This window comes from Rattus norvegicus, chromosome 3 (assembly GCF_036323735.1).
Source record: "Rattus norvegicus strain BN/NHsdMcwi chromosome 3, GRCr8, whole genome shotgun sequence".
Classification (NCBI taxonomy): domain Eukaryota; kingdom Metazoa; phylum Chordata; class Mammalia; order Rodentia; family Muridae; genus Rattus; species Rattus norvegicus.
Genome location: NC_086021.1, coordinates 148073143 through 148092705, shown reverse-complemented (window position 1 = coordinate 148092705; position 19563 = coordinate 148073143). Strand labels below are relative to the sequence as shown.

Sequence of the window (19563 nt, the reverse complement as noted above, 5' to 3'; positions counted from 1 at the left end):
TGGAACTAGAAAATATCATCCTGAGTGAGCTAACCCAATTACAGAAACACACACATGGTATGCATTCATTGATAAGTGGCTATTAACCCAAATGCTTGAATTGCCCTAGATGCACAGAACACATGAAACTCAAGATGGATGATCAAAATGTGAATTCTTCACTCCTTCTTTAAAAGGAGAACAAGAGTACCCTTGGCAGGGAATAGGGAGGCAAAGTTTAGAACAGAGGCAGAAGGAACACCCATTCAGAGCCTGCCCCACATGTGGCCCATACATATACAGCCACCCAATTAGACAAGATGGATGAAGCAAAGAAGTGCAGGCTGACAGGAACCAGATGTAGATCTCTCCTGAGAGACACAGCCAGAATACGGCAAATACATAGGCGAATGCCAGCAGCAAACCACTCAACTGAGAACGGGAAGGAATTCTCCATTGAAGGAATCAGAGAAAGGACTGGAAGAGCTTGAAGGGGCTTGAGACCCCATATGAACAACAATGCCAACCAACCAGAGCTTCCAGGGACTAAGCCACTACCCAAAGACTATACATGACTGACCCTGGGCTCCAACCTCATAGGTAGCAATGAATAGCTTAATAAGAGCACCAGTGGAAGGGGAAGCCCTTGGTCCTGCCAAGACTGAGCACCTAGTGAACGTGATTGTTGAGGGGAGAGTGGTAATGGGGGGAAGATGGGGAGGGGAACACCCATATAGAAGGGGAGGGGGAGGGGCTAGGGGGGATGTTGGCCCGGAAACCAGGAAGGGGAATAAAAATTGAAATGTAAATAAGAAATACTCAAGTTAATAAAGATAAAAAAAAGAAAAGAAAAGAAAATCCCAAATCTCTGAATAGATTGCAAACATTTAGAGAGTTTGAAAACACAGCTTATTTTGATCTGGTCTGAAACTCTTCAACTCTCTTCTATCAAGCATCTGTTTATTGTTCTAGGTACTGTGTACATGTATGTTGCTAGTCATTGTACACAATGAGATTGTGACAAATTCTTTCTCCAAATTATAGGCTAGTGAATGGAGATTAAGAAAAGCTCTGTAACTCTTCCAGTTTCACAAGAAAAAGAGGGAGCTGGTCTCCCTAAGGGAAGTTGAATTAGCAGATCATTAAAAGATAGAGGGAAAAATACCCCTGCAATACTTAGACCTCAGGTTAATTGCCCCGAAGGGTGTTAATGAGGAAAGTGTAAAATCAAACCCTAAAGCATCATCTAAAGATTTAATTCCTCTCACTAAAATGTGCACTGTGCAAATGAGTACAAAACAGGGAATTTCCAGTGTAGCCCAGCTAAGAGAAAGGACAGTCCCAGCTAGGGAAGAGAGCAGTATAGTCCTAGGAGATCCTGGTTCCTGACATTTCATGCTCAGCCTGTAACATGAGAATGTCAAGAGATAAGAAGCTACTAGGTATTCCTGTCATGCCTAGGGACACTCTAGACTTGGTCTGATAGGGTAAAAACACTCTTAGAAGGTCCTAAGTACCTGTTCACTTAACACTGAGAAGGGATCCTTCTCTTGGGTACAAACAACATGGAAAAACCCAGTCCTGAGAGCAAATCTTCCATCAACGTCAGAGCCTTTATGCCAGACTATTCTGTTGCCCAGGCTATCCTGATGCAGTCCCTGCCTCATGAATGGAAGGAGAGACAGCTGCAGAAATGCATCCATAGGTCGAGTACCTGACTCTTCTGAACAAACAAAAACAGAAAACCAAATTTGGATTTGCTCAAAGCAAGACACCCCATTATGGGAATGCCAAGCAAAAACTCTTGTACTGTTATGATAGCACGTTCTGTCTTTATATTTAGCACACCTGTATATTCATATCTGAGATGCAGAAAGGTGGAGAGAATAGTTACTGTGTAAAGTGACGGGGAGTAATTCATTTCTCCAGCCCACCTCCTTGTTTTCTCACACCCCAGGATAAGGATGACATAGTTTGAAACAGCACTGAACGTTTTGGGTTGTTCATAGCTACATTCCAAACTCATTCTTTCACTCATTTATATTCTTACATATGAATGGAGAGCATTCTTCCCACTAAAAATATAGATAATATTAGGGCTAAAGAGAGAGCTCAGAGGTTAAAAACATTGGCAGCTTTTCCAGAGGACTCAGGTTTGATTCTCAGTACCCTCATGGTGGCTTACAACCATCAGTAACTCCAGTTCTAGGAGATATGATTCTCTCCTCTGGATTCTACGTGTACCAGGCAGACATGTGGGACACAGACAACACATTCATATATATAAAGTAATAAAAAATTAAAATATATGATGATCTACAAGTAGACATCAGAGGGACAGATTTACCTGTGTCAAGAAACTGTGGTGATGTCTAAGCTTGGTCCTTCACTAAGAACTTCTCTCTGACAGAAAGGTTGTAGATAAACTACTGTGTACAGCAAGTTACCTGCGAGCCCTGGGGAAGCATTTAGACCCTCTTTCCCCGGCATCCACCACAGCAACCAGTGTCAGAACCTTTACAAACGATGCCAGGTGCCCCGCCTATTTTGTCCATCTGTCCACGTTAGCCAGTTCCTCCCACACTTTTTTCCTCCTAGGAATTGCAGCCCAGCTCTTAATATTTCCTAGCCAGAAACAACTTCCCTGGTCCTGGATTAGGCTTCTAGTATCTCTTTTATGACTTTGGGATTTCCTAATAAGATATCCATAGTGCCAACCCTGTTCATGGAATTACAAACATCTACAAAGACTTGTTTCATACATGTTGCTGCCTCTTGATACTAGACTGAGCTGAGCAAGGAATGCCCCACTAGCTTTCTTTCCCTGGTCTCTGCTGGTATCCTTCTCATTCCAGTAGGCTACGGGGTTTCTTAGCAGCAGGTGAGGTGAAAGAAGGTCCCAAGGGGATCTACACCTCAAAGCCAGGTTCTCCTCCTAGTGTCTATCCTTTATCCAAGACATTAATTAGTCTTTATGAACTCTTTGTTATTTTTCTCATCGATGTGACGAAACATAAGTAAGGAAGAAGTTATGCATCAGGACTATGAGTCACCTGGTCATGGAATCAGGAAGCTGAGAGAGGAATGCTAATGATCAGTTTGGGTTCAACCTTGTTCAGCACAGGAACCCTGCCCATGTAATGGCTCCACCCACATTCAGGGCGGGTCTTCACTCCCTGGTTAAATCTTTCCCTAAGCACCCTCAAAGACACACCCAGACGTGTTTTCACTGCATCAGTCTGACAAGACTATCACATGTCCACCCTTGTCAGTTTGTCACCCAGGAGCACCACTTTTAAAGCAGAACATTCCACCCCTGCTCCCCAAAGTCTCCGGTTCATCTCATATTGAAAATTTCATTTAGTTCATTGTTACAGCTCTCCAAAGTCATTAACTGCTCAAAAAAAAACAAACTCCAGTCTCTTCTGAAACTCAGCAATAACTCTTAGCTATGAGCCACTGTAAAACACAAAAACCAAGCTGCATGTTCATAAATATGTCATTCCAAGAGGGAGAAATGGAGACGTATCCTGAAAAAAAAAATCAGATCAAAGCACGGCTGGAACCCAACAGAGCAAACAACAAATCCTGCATACAGCAAATGTTGGTAACCCAGCATTTGGGGGTTGTGTTTGAGTGATGTATGTTCCAGTGGGATTGGGCAGCCCCGCCTTTCCTGCCTTGCCACCTGCAGCAAACTCTTTTGACTTGGCTTCACTTTATGCCAACTTTCCCCAGTGGACATTCCACATTCACAGCATCTCCTATATCCTGGGGGCTTTATCTGTCCAGCTTCATTCGTTGACCTCTTAGCTTCCTTATAAGGAATCTGACCCCTACCCTCTCTCCCTAGCCTTAGAAAAGCCTCCATGTTTCCTTCCCTTTCATCTTTTATGCCTGCAAAACCAGTATGTCTCGAGCAACATTACCAAGTTCGCTGCTGGTTTGAGATATAGGCTGGTCCTCTTGGAACACAGAGTGGCTTCTGTGCGCTGCCCCCCAGGGAAATGCTTCTATAGCTAGTTATTTTCTAGCAAGGAATCCCTTTAGTGGCATCCTCAGTTAAAGCACTCTCATTTCTTAATCACAGATTTTATTACATTTTTTTAACTGTGTGTGCCGTAGCACAAGCGTAGAGGTCAGTTCTCTCCACTATGTGGGTCTTGTGGATTGAACTCAGGTCATAAAGTTTAACAGTACAGATGAACTATCACTGTTCACCTAAGTAAGAGCACCAAGAAGTAGCCATTACCACAGCCTACATGCTATCCTGTCAGAAAATTTTATTGACCAATCAAACTAGTTTATCATTATTTTTAATTCAGTGTCATCCAAATAAAGAGCATGAGAAAAATGAAGCCAAAATAAAGCATAATTTCTCTCTAATGTGTAACATTCAGCACCTGGTCTTCTACACTCCCTCCAGGATGGCCCGTTAAGCTCTGCTTATTGAGTTTCTCTAGCACATATTTCTAAACCCTTCCACATTCCTCCCATAAACCAGTTCTAAAAGACCCTAAGCGTAATCAGGTTTATTACGTCAACAGCCTCACGTAGTTAGGTACATGTTTTCTTTATCAGTTACTTTATTCATCGCTACAGCAAAATATCTTTCAAAACAACTTAAAGAAGGCTTTGATTTGGGGTCGAAGCTTGAGGTTGCACCATGTCAGGGAAGTCAGAAAGCAGGACCAGGAGACAACCAGCCACACTGTGTCCATGGCCAGGAGGCAAAGAGATAAATGGCGACTAACGTTCAGCTTGCTCTTTTCCTTCTCTTCAGTCCAGAACCCTAGCCTGTGGGATGATACCGCCCACAGTCAGGAACAGGATGGGCCTTCACCCTTTAGTTAAACCTTTCTGAAAACACTATCAACAGAAACGCCCAGAGATATGTATGTTTCCATGGTGATTCTAAATCTAGCAAGTTGAAAATCAAGATTAGGTCATCACAGTGACCTTGGAAACCTCTCCCCAGTTTTTTTTTTCTTTCCAGAATCTTAGCTTCCTTTCACTATGATTGATTGATTTCTTGACATTCTGACTTCTAGTTTGTTCCACTGGAATTCAAATGCCTAGCCAGATGTCTCTCTGCCTGGGGCTCTTTTTCCTTAACCTATTCTACTCAAGTCTTTGCCAACTCTCTTAGCATCAGTATAGGTTGTTCATAAGATTATGTCTCTTGGTTAATTGGAATCGAAAACTTTCTCTCTCTCTCTCTCTCTCTCTCTCTCTCTCTCTCTCTTGGTTAATTGGAATCGAAAACTTTCTCTCTCTCTCTCTCTCTCTCTCTCTCTCTCTTTCTCTGTGTGTGTGTGTGTGTGTGTGTGTGTGTGTGTGTGTGTGTGTGTGCCTGTAATTGATCCAAGATTATAAATTATGGTTAATACTTTTTGGTCTTGCCACCACCACCAAAAAAAAAAAAAAGTTATAAAAGTAAGAACAAGTCTCTGTTTGAGCTGTGTTAGAGTTTCTGCTTCTACTAGTAATACAGATCACGTGACTTCTAACAGGAAATGCAGTGTAAGGCAATCCTATGTTTTAACCACTAAAATTTCACACCACTTACCACCTAAATACAGAACAGTTATTATGTTCTTAAGTTTTGGTCAACGTGATCATCCTAACAGTGATGGCTAAATGAGGCCCTATACCAAGCAAGGATCCTCTCACAGTGGCCTCATCACGTAGGCACCACAAGCATCCCAGGGTTGTGGCCTAAGAAGGAACAGAGAAGTCAGCTTGAAACGTTCCAACCAGTAGTAGAACAGGACTTGACTCCAAGCACTTAGAGTCTAAAGACCCACCCACTAGAAATTTATTTGTATTGTTATCTTTCTTTTTTTTTCTTTTTTTTCTTTTTTTTTCAGTGAAAATATTTAATAAGGACTTTAAAGCGTTTTCTTTTTTTTTAAGACCTTACATATTTAATACAGTGTGTTACCCCTGTACAAATGGAAAAAACTTAAGTTCAACATTTCTAGACCAATATGGCTGTTAATTTCTGTACAGTGCCAACTCAACACAGTAAACGGGGATACTTTTTTCCAAAGTTGACAGCACAGCTAAAGTTTCAAAAAATTCAAATTATATATCTGTATATATATATATTTATATTTATATAAAAAGACCAATAATAGCAGTGTGTTATGCATCAACAGCAGCAACAGCTTTTCCAGGTTCTGCAGTCATCTGAACAAAACTGTAGAGACATCCAGCACACTCCATTTAAAAAAAAAAAAAAGGAAAAAAACAAAACCCCAGAAAACAGCACAGTTCTGTTACTCTTCTGGTACCTGGCACCATTTTTTTTTAAACTAGCTTCTCAATCATCATCTGGAAAGAAAACATTCTGAGCAACATCATTAAAAACAGCTCTGATAAAGCACGGTCACTACTACGTATCATAAAGCAGGTACAAGCTATTTTACATCCACAGAGGTATGATACAGTACTGTCCTACATCTATAATACTAGAGGATACAATTTAAAAGGCATTATTTGAGACTTGATTCTACTTTTCCAGCAGAGGGCCCAAAGGATGGTGTGACACAGCTTTGTAAAGAAACATACTCTGGACAGGATTTCCTTTCACTAGTGGCACAGTTCTAAGGATTCATTCTCTCCATGAATGTCAGCTAAAACCGTTATTAAAAAAATGAAATATCCCTAGAACAAAACCGTATAACCACCGGATTCACATGAAGATGACCTAGTGGAGACAAGCTGGACCTCACCTTACCAACAAGCTATCAAATCTGTTATGTTTAAACAGTGAGACCTCCAAGGAAGGAGATGCCAAGTAGTGCTTCAAAGCTTCGGACCACAATCAAACACAGCATCCTTTTCAACAGAAGCAGAAGCTCATCTGAATATGCTCAAGGATGCTGACATCAACATTTAATCATCATCTCACTCATCCAGGAAGAAGGGGAGATCAGTTACTACTGTACTTTATTGTGTTCAACCAAATCACCATGTTACAAAAGTAGCAAGCTGCCATAATAAAAAATAAGGCTCCTCTATCCCGCACCAGATAGCATCATTTTACTTTCAAGCCTAGAAATTGCACACTTGTATATAAACCAAGCGAAGATGAGGATTGAGAGTTCATCTTGGTGGATTTTTCCTTTGATGAATATGAAGTGTCCTTCCTTATCTTTTTTGATGACTTTTAATTGAAAATTGATTTTATTTGATATTAGAATGGCTACTCCAGCTTGCTTCTTCTGACCACTTGCTTGGAAAGTTGTTTTCCAGCTTTTCACTCTGAGGTAGTGTCTGTCTTTGTCTCTGAGGTGTGTTTCCTGTAGGCAGCAGAATGCAGGGTCCTCATTGCGTATCCAGTTTGTTAATCTATGTCTTTTTATTGGGGAGTTGAGGCCATTGATGTTGAGAGATATTAAGGAATAGTGATTATTGCTTCCTGTTATATTCATATTTGGATGTGAGGTTATGTTTGTGTGCTTTCATTCTCTTTGTTTTGTTGCCAAGACGATTAGTTTCTTGCTTCTTCTAGGGTATAGCTTGCCTCCTTATGTTGGGCTTTACCCTTTAATATCCTTTGTAATGCTGGATTTGTAGAAAGATATTGTGTAAATTTGGTTTTGTCATGGAATATCTTGGTTTCTCCATCTATGTTAATTGAGAGTTTTGCAGGATACAGTAACCTGGGCTGGCATTTGTGTTCTCTTAGGGTCTGTATGACATCTGTCCAGGATCTTCTGGCCTTCATAGTTTCTGGCGAAAAGTCTGGTGTGATTCTGATAGCTCTGCCTTTATATGTTACTTGACCTTTTTCCCTTACTGCTTTTAATATTCTTTCTTTATTTTGTGCGTTTGGTGTTTTGACTATTATGTGACGGGAGGTGTTTCTTTTCTGGTCCAATCTATTTGGAGTTCTGTAGGCTTCTTGTATGCCTATGGGTATCTCTTTTTTTAGGTTAGGGAAGTTTTCTTCTATGATTTTGTTGAAGATATTTACTGGTCCTTTGAGCTGGGAGTCTTCACTCTCTTCTATACCTATTATCCTTAGGTTTGATCTTCTCATTGAGTCCTGGATTTCCTGTATGTTTTGGACCAGTAGCTTTTTCTGCTTTACATTATCTTTGACAGCTGAGTCAATGATTTCTATGGAATCTTCTGCTCCCGAGATTCTCTCTTCCATCTCTTGTATTCTGTTGGTGAAGCTTGTATCTACAGCTCCTTGTCTTTTCTTTTGATTTTCTATGTCCAGGGTTGTTTCCATGTGTTCTTTCTTGATTGCTTCTATTTCCATTTTTAATTCCTTCAACTGTTTGATTGTGTTTTCCTGGAATTCTTTCAGGGATTTTTGCGATTCCTCTCTGTAGGCTTCTACTTGTTCTCTAAGGGAGTTCTTTATGTCTTTCTTGAAGTCCTCCAGCATCATGATCAAATATGATTTTGAAACTAGATCTTGCTTTTCTGGTGTGTTTGGATATTCCGTGTTTGCTTTGGTGGGAGAATTGGGCTCCGATGACGCCATGTAGTCTTGGTTTCTGTTGCTTGGGTTCCTGCGCTTGCCTCTCGCCATCAGATTATCTCTAGTGTTACTTTGTTCTGCTATTTCTGACCGTGGCTAGACTGTCCTATAAGCCTGTGTGTCAGGAGTGCCGTAGACCTGTTTTCCTGTTTTCTTTCAGCCAGTTATGGGGACAGAGTGTTCTGCTTTCGGGCGTGTAGTTTTTCCTCTCTACAGGTCTTCAGCTGTTCCTGTGGGCCTGTGTCTTGAGTTCACTAGGCAGGTTTCTTGCAGGGGAAAAGTTGGTCCTACCTGTGGTTCCAAGGCTCAAGTTTGCTCGTGGGGTACTGCCTAAGTCCTCTCTGCGGCGGCAGCAACCGGGAAGATCTGCGCCGCTCTTTCCGGGAGCCTCCGTGCACCAGGGTTCTAGATGACGTTTGGTGTTTTCCTCTGGCGTCTGGATGTGCACAGAGTGCAGTCTCTTCTGGTTTCCCAGGCATGTCTGCCTCTCTGAAGGTTTAGCTCTCCCTCCCACGGGATTTGGGTGCAGAGAACTGTTTATCCGGTCTGTTTCCTTCAGGTTCCGGCGGTGTCTCAGAGGCAGCGGTCCTGCCGCTCCTGGGCCCTCCCCTACGGGAACCCAGAGGCCTTATACAGTTGCCTCTTGGGCCAGGGATGTGGGCAGGGGTGGGCAGTGTTGGTGGTCTCCTCCGCTCTGCAGCCTCAGGAGTGCCCACCTGATCAGGCGGTGAGGTCTCTCTCCCACGGGCTATTGTTATCTTTCTAAACAGCCTGGCTTTGCTATGTTGAAGAATTAGTTCTATATTTGAAGATTATTTTTAAATATAAATTTATTAACATTCTTATGATATAGGTTTCCTAGATGTGACATTTCAATTACTATATTTTTGTATCCTTTGATTTTTTTTATAAAACAAATGCTTATATTAATAATGGAATAGATCGCTATAGGATGTCTTTAATTTATCACTTGAGTTGGTATATAGCCTGGACACATAGTATATATTACATAAATATCTCCTTTCTAGTGGCTTTATAATTTGTCAAAAGTATCTGAAATTTAAATGTTCGATTGGAGGTGAAAAAAGTTGTAGGTCTAGGTATGTAATGATTTCACCAAAGCTACATCATTTCTAGTAGAGACAGCTGAAGTTCTCCTGCTGGAAAGGCATTGTATGAAGGGGTGAGCAGAAACTTTCATTTTTGATAATCAACTCCCTTACTTTACATTCTCTAAACAGAGCCTACACATTCTTCACCAGAGCAGCCGACATGGGAAATTTGAAAGCTATGGAAAAAATGGCTGACGCTTTGCTATTTGGAAGTTTCGGCATGCAAAACATAACAGCAGCTATCCAGTTATACGAGTCCTTGGCTAAAGAAGGATCATACAAAGCCCAAAATGTAAGTTTTGAAAGACAATGAGACTTTTTAAATAGCTACACCCACAATTAACACAGACAGATACATGAATGGAGAAAATAAATAGTCCTCACGCCCCACTGAATGGACCCAGATCTATGGCCACTGAGAACACACTGAAATGGTGTCCCTTGGGAGTAAAGCAGGAAGTGAGGATAAATTGTTCCGGTTCATAGGAGCAATGCTGTTCTCTAATCCATCTTCCCATCTATCCATGTGTATGCTTTGACATAAGACCTCTGAACCCCAATATTATTAAACTATGTATAGAACCTGTTCATCTTTACAGAGAAACGAAATCTGTTCTTAAAGTAATGTTTGCCTGACTTTCAATTTCGAATCTTTTATAGGCTAAATGAATTTCTTTTTCTATTTTAATAAATGTGTTTTACTTTATGTCAAGAATAATATAATCAACTTATAGAAAACCAAAAAACTGGGGCTCAGGATGTAACTCAGTTGCTAGCGTGCTTTCCTGGCGTGAGTGAGCCTTGAGTTTGAGCTCTAGCATCTGGTGCAGCGGGGCTTGGTGGTACATGCTGTAACTCCAGCACTCAGGAGACAGAGGCAGGAGAATCAGAGTTTAAGGTCATTCTTTGGCTGCCTAGCAAGAGAGAGGTGGGAGGCGGAAAGAGGATAAAAAGTCAAAGACCTTCAGGAGCCAGTCCCCCTGGTTCAGATATTATGGGGGCCACCAGGTATTTTTCATTCGACTTCCTGTTCAGTGAGGCTCTCTTTGCAGACCAACCTAATTACCATGCAACCACACCCATCATTTTGTCTCAGCTACTTAATACAAAGCTAAGGTGTGCTTTTACATTACCATAGTGCTCTATTAAGAGGTTTAATCTGTCTTACAAACAAAATCCATAGCCATTAACAAAAAAATAAAATAAAATAAAAATATAAAATTCAGAACATATGAAAACAAAAGTAAAGTTACCGAATTGAGACCTTTTTTGTCATCAGCCAGTATAGTAGGGGAACTGGGTACACAGTCAGATTAAGTTTGGATACACTATTGTCCTTGCCTAGTGGATAAGCTACTTACTGAACAAAACCCTTTCCCTTCTTCTGCATGAGAATCTGACCTTTGGTTCACACTCTAATTCTGTTTCCCAGGTAACCTGATAAGAATAAAATTTTAACTATGTTTCTACCTAGCATGACTTATGATGAAAATGGCCTCTGACTGGCAAACTGCTTTTGGAGAGGAAGAAACTATATAATGAACTATTGAACCTGATGGTGGTAAATCTTTTGATGGGAAAGCTATGACTGTGCTCTTAGAGTCGTTCTGTGGGGAATGAAGCATTTACACCAAGATGGCATTCACATCCTCCCCATGTAGGCGGCATCTTGCATCTGAGTCCCCTTCTGAGGTATCTGGGATGACAGCTCCTACAAGATTGTGTACCCTGCCAAGGAAGGCTCAATGGTTACCCACTGGGCCACCGTGGTTCATTCACCCCCTGCTCTCCAATAAGACCGGTAGCAAATGAGGGTCAGGGCGATCCTGTGGATCTGTATAATTAGTTGAGCCAGAGGAAGTTGAACCAAATACTCCTGACGAATACGGCAGTGTTTCTAAATCGTTCCTATGAAGTTAAGATAATTATAAAACACTGGGTCTTATGTCTTGCTCAATGGTCTCTGACATTTAGCAAAGTGTCTGAGTCCCCCAAAAAATGCAAAATTGAATGAATTGTTAGTTAATTGGTCATGGGTGGCTTAATTGAGTCTTTGTAGGGCATTTCCTTTTATTCGTGGAATTATAAAAAGGAGAGAAGTGGATAGATGAGGGGGTGATAGTGACTTTGGGAAGACATAGATTCAGTTAAAGCAGAAGGAAGCTATAAAAATTATTGTCCCCACCTTTACCTTCTAGAACTTTTATAACTATATAGGGTATTTTTAAATAAATGAGACCACATGTATTTGCTGCAACCTAGCGAGCTTTTCATTCATTAAATATCATGGATGTTTTTCCTATGTGAATACATACAGATCAGCATCATCATTTTAAAGATTCAGAATCATATGGTCCTAATTTATGTTAGAGGATATTGTGTTTAGCTCCACAGGTTTTTTTCTTACAATTATATATGTTAAAAAAAAAACTCAAAGGACGGAAGAAGAATTGTTAAATCTCTAGAATTTGATTAGCCAAATTATAAAGCTCTGGATGTCACCATCATTTGTACCACCTTTCTTCCCTTATTTTCATAATTTCATTTCCTATTTTCAATGCATAAATTAAGTCACCAGACTACCCTCTGTTTGAAGTGCTTGCCGTTGGCCTTAATCAGAAGACAATTTTCTATGGCAAGCCTAGTAGCAGAAAAGACAGCTCTAAGCTGTAACCACTGGCTGTGAACTGTCACGAGCACCTCTTTATAGAGAAGCAGGCACGGATGGGAAACTCTAGGAAATGCAGTCACAGGATGCACAGTGCCACAGTTAGATAGAAAACAGGGAGTTCCCAGGTCATGTGTGGCTCTGAGTTCTGCATGCTTTTCATCTTGAATTCATTTTTTATATTCCTGAAGAAGTTATGTCTCGAAACCTTAGCTTCCCCAAACCTATAAAGGAGGCTGATAAATAGTGTGCAAGCTTTACAAAGCAGCTGGAAGAAGTGGACAAAACCTGAGAGAATCCTGAGCAAATGCTGAAGAACACTGAGGCACACTGGTGAGGGACAGCGTTCACTTCAACAGCTGTCTTTTGGGTCAGCCAGTCCTTGTTTTATACATTAATTTCCTCATATGTAAAAATGGGGTTACCTGTCCTGTATGTGTGTGTATGGTCTCTCAAGGAAGACCAGAAGAGAGAATGTGTGTGAACAAACTTAACCTAAAAGACACTGGCATTGACGTGATATGCAAATTTCAGTCATACAGTCAAAATACGGCATGTTTAATATTGTTGTGTAAAGTCCTCTACTAAAACCCACTTCTACCTTCTCTGACACCCTGGACTCCTTTTGTCTTTACTCTGACTCCTTATGGCCTGGGAAACATCATTTGCACATGGAGGAGCAGGAACTCTCCAGTACTATATCTGGATTTGATGCTGAACTAGGACTGTCAACCTTGTGGGTGTGGCAACCCCCAGTTGCTTTCTTTCTGGTTTTTGTTGCTGTTGCTGTTGTTTGTTTCATTTTACAAAGAGCATGTAGTTAAAGAGACTTTGTGCCAAAAACAATGAGTAGTTTGGTGGCCAGCTGATTGCAGGGACCAGATAACTCTTCAATAGGACTGTTCTGGTGCCTCTATTTTGACATGCTGCTTGAGCTAGCCTGATCTAAGAACACTGTCTGCATTGTCAGAAATGTTTCCAGAAGCTAGGAGGACACTGTCACACAGGAGTGCACCTAAAGAACTGGAAAATGGGATCAAATAATAACATTATTATATATGATATCATATATAAAATACATATATATAGAGAGAGACAGAAAGAATATGTAAAATGTGTGTGTGTGTACAGAGACAATGAATAATGGATACTTATGATACGTATGTCTCAGGGAAAACAAAAACAATCCTTCCAAAGGCAGCAACAGTAACTAAGTGTAAAGACAGCACACTGCAATGCTTTAAAAAGACTCAGTACCTTCCAGATGATAAGAACTGCATAGCGTGGTCACCATGAAATTGGCTCAAGCAGTTGCTTGCCTGTATGGCCTGAAACCTGAGTTTGATTGCCCCACCCACTGGGTGAAATGATTATAACTGATTTCCAGGAGTTGTTCTCTGAATGCCACATTCATATTATCACACACACACACACACACACACACACACACACACACACACACACACAGAGAGAGAGAGAGAGAGAGAGAGAGAGAGAGAGAGAGAGTAAAATATAAAAAGAATAAAGTTATTGGAACTTAAATGTGTACACTTTGTTCGCTATACAATTTAAAAACAATTTTACTACAGATTTAAGAAAATCCCTTCCAGCATATAAAAATAACTCCAATGGATGTATAAAAGAAGAAGACGTGCGTGACATGACACTTTACCGGGTTTTTGTGACTTGAAAATAATTATATCTCAATGGCGAAGTCTCCACACATTCTTCATTTATCTCAAATTTGAGGTGCTGAAGCGTTTCCTGGAAGGACTATAGTCATTAGCACCATGCAATGGCTGAACAGATCATCTCTAGTATCCATCCAGTAATCACTTTGATGCTGCCAGGCTTCTGTTGGGTGTTTTGGACGTTAATGGCCTTATATTAATAGTGTCTGAGTTACTCATTAGAAGTGATTCACACTTTGCTTTGACGTGTGATTCGAGCCAAAAGTAATGATCACAAAGCTTCCCAGTTTTGTGCAGTAATTAGAGGGAAATTACTTAATCTTTTTCCTCCTCTAACAATTTCTTAGAAAAAGGAAACAGAGGAATATTTTATTTTTAAATTGTTACTGCCAACCCCCAAGCAATTTACCTTCAAATAAGATGAAATATACATCGCACTAAAACCTTCGCAGTAAACCTCGGGGTCTACAAACCCGGTGTTAAATGGCATAAGCAAAATAGCAGAACTCAGAATCCAGCCTTCTGAGCAATCCACTATGCAGAATTTGACCTTCAAAACTGCTAAAGTGTCACAGATGTTACCGCTCTTCTTTCAACTCACAATATGTTTCTTTCCAGAATTAAGATGTAACCATTTTACAATTCATCCAGTTTTATTCTTATCTTAAAAAAAGGAATGGGGGTGGGAGGACTACTAAAAGCTGACGAACGTTGTTAAGTGCCAATGCCCAAGCATGAAGGAAAGAACAGTGTACACAGTCCTTAGCAGTTCCTTTGAGTGACAGCCCTTGATGTCCTGTCACGGTGTGAACAGCATAAAAATAATAAAAATGAGATGAATGTAAAGCCTTTCATTGTTATTCCCCTGCTGCAGAGTGAGGAAGCATGACCCCGTTCGATCACACATGATGGTACCACTGTGTTCCAGACCTTATATTTTCAGGAGTTTGACAGAGAGAGACAGCCCCCTCCCCATCACAGAGTGAACATTTAATGCCAACTTCTCTTCACAACCTCACCAGTTTACATAGTTCTCCCAAAGGATCGGACCAACGTGTTTGCTGGGCTCTGCACAAAATGATGCTCTCTCAGTAGCCCGAATGATACCTTCCCTTTAAAAGTCAGCATGGTCGTTCACTGTCAAAGTTTCAGCACAATTGAACCAGATTCTAAATTGAGCAGGATCGAGAATTGCCAGGAATTCCAAGAAAAACCTTTTTTAAACATCTAAAACGGGCTAGTGGTGTCCTTAAAAAAGAGCCAATTTAGCCATTTCAAATACACGTTGCCAGATGTAGAGTCCCAGGGCCTCCCATTTGCAAGGAGTGTTTCCTGTGCACCTTCTTTTAAAAAAGCTCTCGAAGCCTAAAGAGTACATGAAGATTTACATGGTCAGAGGCTTTTATCAGCAGGCAGGTTATATAAAGGACACAAGTTAGACTAATGTGTTAGAACTGCTGTGCTTTTGAGGGAAAAGTAACAATTTCTAGAGCCAACTTCCTAACCTCAGATGCAACACGGAACTGGGGATACAGGACTCGGGCTCAGCTGGTAGAATGCTTGCTCTGTAAAGATGAGGACCTGGGTTCTAGCTCCAGACCCACATAAAGGGCCAGGGCTGATGAGTGTAGAGCTCCCTAGTCAACACTAGGGAGGCCCAGATGGACGGAATCCCTATAGCTTGTTGGCCAACTATCTCAGTACAGCTTAGCCTACTAGGTTACAGGCCAGTAAGTGACTCTGCCTCAAAACAACAACAACAACAACAACAACAACACAACAACAACAACAAAAGCACACACACACACAAAAATAACAACAAAAGCACACACACACACAAAAATAACAACAACAACAAAAAAGCCAGAGGATGGTGCATGAGGAACTATGTGCTTCCACATATACACATGTGCACATATATATGCACAATTAAATAAACAAGAAGTAGCCAAGTTCTTTATCCTTGAAATGATAGAATTACTCATTTTCTCATGTGATTAATTATTGGATCTTGATGCATCTTGACATGTTTGACATTTGACAACATTCTTATAAACTGTGAAAAAAAAACTTAGTTATGAGCTTATATACTTAGGATGAGGGGGCCTAACAGTGACAGCAGACTAGGAACTGACAAAAGGAGACAAAAGATTACCATAGTGGCCCAATCAGAACCAAGAAGGGCTCACACAGACAGCTGCTAGAAGGAAGGAATCTGAAAGCGCTGATAAAAATTGAAAATCTCCCAAACTGGTCACCTTCCAAACACTATAGCTTACAACACAAACATCACAAAGTGGACCACCCTTGGGACCGCATTTTCCTAGGAACTGCAGCTCTCTGACTCTGCCCAGCATCCTGAGAGTATAGAATCCCATGCCACCAGCCCAGGAAATGACAAAATCCAGGCTTGAAACACAATTTCTACAGAGCATACATTGCTTTCACACCATCACAAATGTGAAAAAGCATAGGTCAAACCATCTGGGAGCTGCCAGTGCGGGCTTTGAATCGCACTTCCGGCTTGGTGCGTCACACCGATACACTGATTTAACTCGTTTCTGTGGTTTCTATAAAAGCTTTTGGATGGCATACTGTGTCTGTGGCGGATGGGGGCTGGGGCTCCCAATACCTCCCCAGCTTGCTCTGTGATTAGACTTTTCCTCTTTATTCGGTGTATTTTGACTTAAATATCTTGTTATATCAATTCTATTTTATTTTTGAATTGTGACTGAAAATGCTCAAATCGAGGGTAGGGAAACAGCTCAGTAGTAGAGCACCTGCTAAGCTCATTCGAGGTCCTGGGCTCGAGTCCCATAACACAGCAAAGGAAAAAGGATAATTCTTTTGGTTAACACATCAAAAGAAATTATATTTACAACAAAGGAAAACATTTATCGACTACAAGTTTATACCTTTTTTAGTTTGCTTGCTTTTGTTTTTGTTTTATTGTTGTTGCTTGTTTTTGTCTTTGTTTTTGAGACAAGGTCTTTCTATGTAGCCCAGGACGGCCTGATGCCATGAACCTCCTGCCTCAGCCTCCTGGGGTACAGATGTGCACCACCATGCCTGACATCAATGTTTTATTACTAAACTTTACTCTAAAGCAAAGTAAGAATTACCAGAGATTCACGTATATCATAGAATCCTCCCAATATTGTAATATTTCCCAAGTTCTCATAACTGTAACAAAAACACTTTGTTATGGAATTATAAATAAGCCAACAGCATAAATTATTATTAAAAACATATATAAAATACCACTTTTCAATATAGACCAAAACATTATGAGGTTGGAGAGGTGGCTCAGTGGTTGGTTGGTTGCTCTTGCAGAGGACCAGGATTCGATTCCCGGACCCACATGGCGGTTCCAAACATCTATAACTCCAGTCTCAGGGAATCCAATGGCCCTTTTCTGACCTGTGAGGGCACCAGGCACACACAGGGTGCGCATAGCTACATGCAGATAAAGCAATCACACATAAATAAATAGATCCAAAAATAGATAGATCAATAACAATTATGAAACAAATTGATTGACTGAGTTTTGTGTTCTCTCTTGCCTTCAGGCATTGGGATTTTTATCTTCTTATGGAATAGGAATGGAATATGACCAAGCCAAGGTAAAAGCAACACTATTTTTTTTCCGGAACAAAATTTATTTATTTATTTAAAATAATCCATTCTTAAAGAGGTTCAGTGCACCATGGTATTAAAAGTGCCCACTGACCAAAGAAACTTAGCAATCTGCCACAAACTTCTTAAAGCCTTAAATGCCAGGTTCTTTGCCAAAGGTATGTAGTGTCTATTTGATAGGATTTTAAGATGAAAAATGTGGCGTACCATCCACCATGCCTCTATCCCACTCTCTACTCCCTGGTAACCCCCAAAATGGAAACCATCTTAACAGAGCAGATTGAAACATACTTGGGAGTGAGTTGTTCTCGGGTCATTATTGGGATAGGAATGAAAAAAAAAAAAAAAACAGCTTGGTTTGAGTTCCAAACTTAGGAAACCAATGTGGTTGTATTTCTTGTTCCTTAGGCACTGATATATTATACCTTTGGAAGTGCTGGAGGGAGCATGATGTCCCAGATGATTCTGGTTTGTAAATTAAATATTCTTAGATCAGAATATGTGTAACTACAGCAATCTCTGAATATTAACTCCAAGGCATGCTTGCTTTCTAGGGGTACAGATACTTGTCAGGAATTAATGTTCTGCAAAATTGTGAAGTTGCTCTAAATCATTACAAGAAAGTGGCAGATTATAGTGAGTAATTCTCATAATTCTTTTGGGGAGAATAGAGTGGTGTTTGTTTCTTTGATGTTTATCTTGTTTGTTTGTTTTTCTTTTTGTTTTGTGAGACAAGGTCTCATTGTCTATAGCTTTGCCTGGCCTGGAACTTCCTATGTAAATCAGGCAGGCATCAAACTCAGAGATCTGCCTGCCTGTGCTTCCCAAGTTCTGGGATTTAAGGTGTGTGCCACCACACCCAGCTCTCATAATTCACTTTACTGTGAATGGATCTGAAGCTTACCTCAGTGATAGAGTACTTGTCTAGCATGTACAAAAATGCGGGTTTTGTTCAATCACCCAGCATTAGAAATAAAACAGACTTTTACCAAGCAGTTTTTAAAATATTAACACCAGACAGAAATGGGATATGACTTGCCTGCTAAAGGGCTTGTTGTACAAGCACGATGACATGAGTTCAAGCCCTAAATCCACATTTTAAAAAAGAGCAGGGCACGGTCAGCCCTGGAGAAGCAGAGACAGGCTGATCCCTGGGCTTACTGGGTAGCTAGCCTACTTACTCAGTGAGTTCTAGGCCAGCCATAGGCCTTGAATCAAAAGACAAGATGAATAGACTTAAAGGAAGAAACCCAAGGTTGACTTCTGGCCTCCATACTCATACACATGTGGACACACAGGGGTACACACACACACACACAGACACCCATGCATGCACACACCCACATGCTTGTCTGCACTTATAAATCAATACCAGTTGGTAAAGGTATATATTACTAACATCTAATTAATACAATATTTTAATGTCATCTAGAGTTTGGGCAACCTTAATTATTTTTATCTCTTTTTAAAAAAGATTTATTTCTAAACATTTCTGTTTTATTTATTGTTATAATTTTTGTTCCTTTTTTTCCAAGACAGGTTCTCACTACGTAGCTCTGGCTTTCCTGGAACTCACTATGTAGACCAGGCTAGCCTCAAACTCACAGATCCATCTACCTCTGCCTCCTAAGTGCAGGGATCATGTGTGCACTGCTATGCCCTGCTATGATGTTTGTTTCTTAAACTGATAAATATCGAGCAAATTCCCCTAAGTCTAACCTCTGTAATGTTAGATGGTTTGCTAAAAGTGCCCAGTGTGGCCATGGTGGTATGGGCCTGTAATCCCTGCACTTGGGACAGGGAACCAGAAGAAGGTCACTTCAAATTTGAAGCCAGCCAAGGCTAAATAAAGAAATCCCATCTCAAAAAAGAAATACATGAAAATGGAAAATAAAATATCCTAGCGAAACAAATAGAAGACACACACAGGAGGATCACTCCACTGTTCAAACTGTCATTGTTCTACCATGAAAT

General features: G+C 40.6%; 1 protein-coding gene across 12 annotated transcripts in view; it reads left to right on the top strand.

Moving 5' to 3' along the window:
* Positions 1-19563, top strand: part of Sel1l2 (SEL1L2 adaptor subunit of SYVN1 ubiquitin ligase) — a 126867-nt gene that overhangs the window by 74785 nt on the left and 32519 nt on the right. For 11 of the 12 annotated variants that reach the window (XM_063283797.1, XM_039105034.2, XM_063283794.1 and 8 more), the window contains 4 exon segments: positions 9724-9886; positions 17523-17576; positions 17998-18057; positions 18144-18225. In XM_063283797.1, the coding sequence (XP_063139867.1) occupies positions 9724-9886; positions 17523-17576; positions 17998-18057; positions 18144-18225 (359 nt within the window). 12 annotated transcript variants of the gene reach the window in all.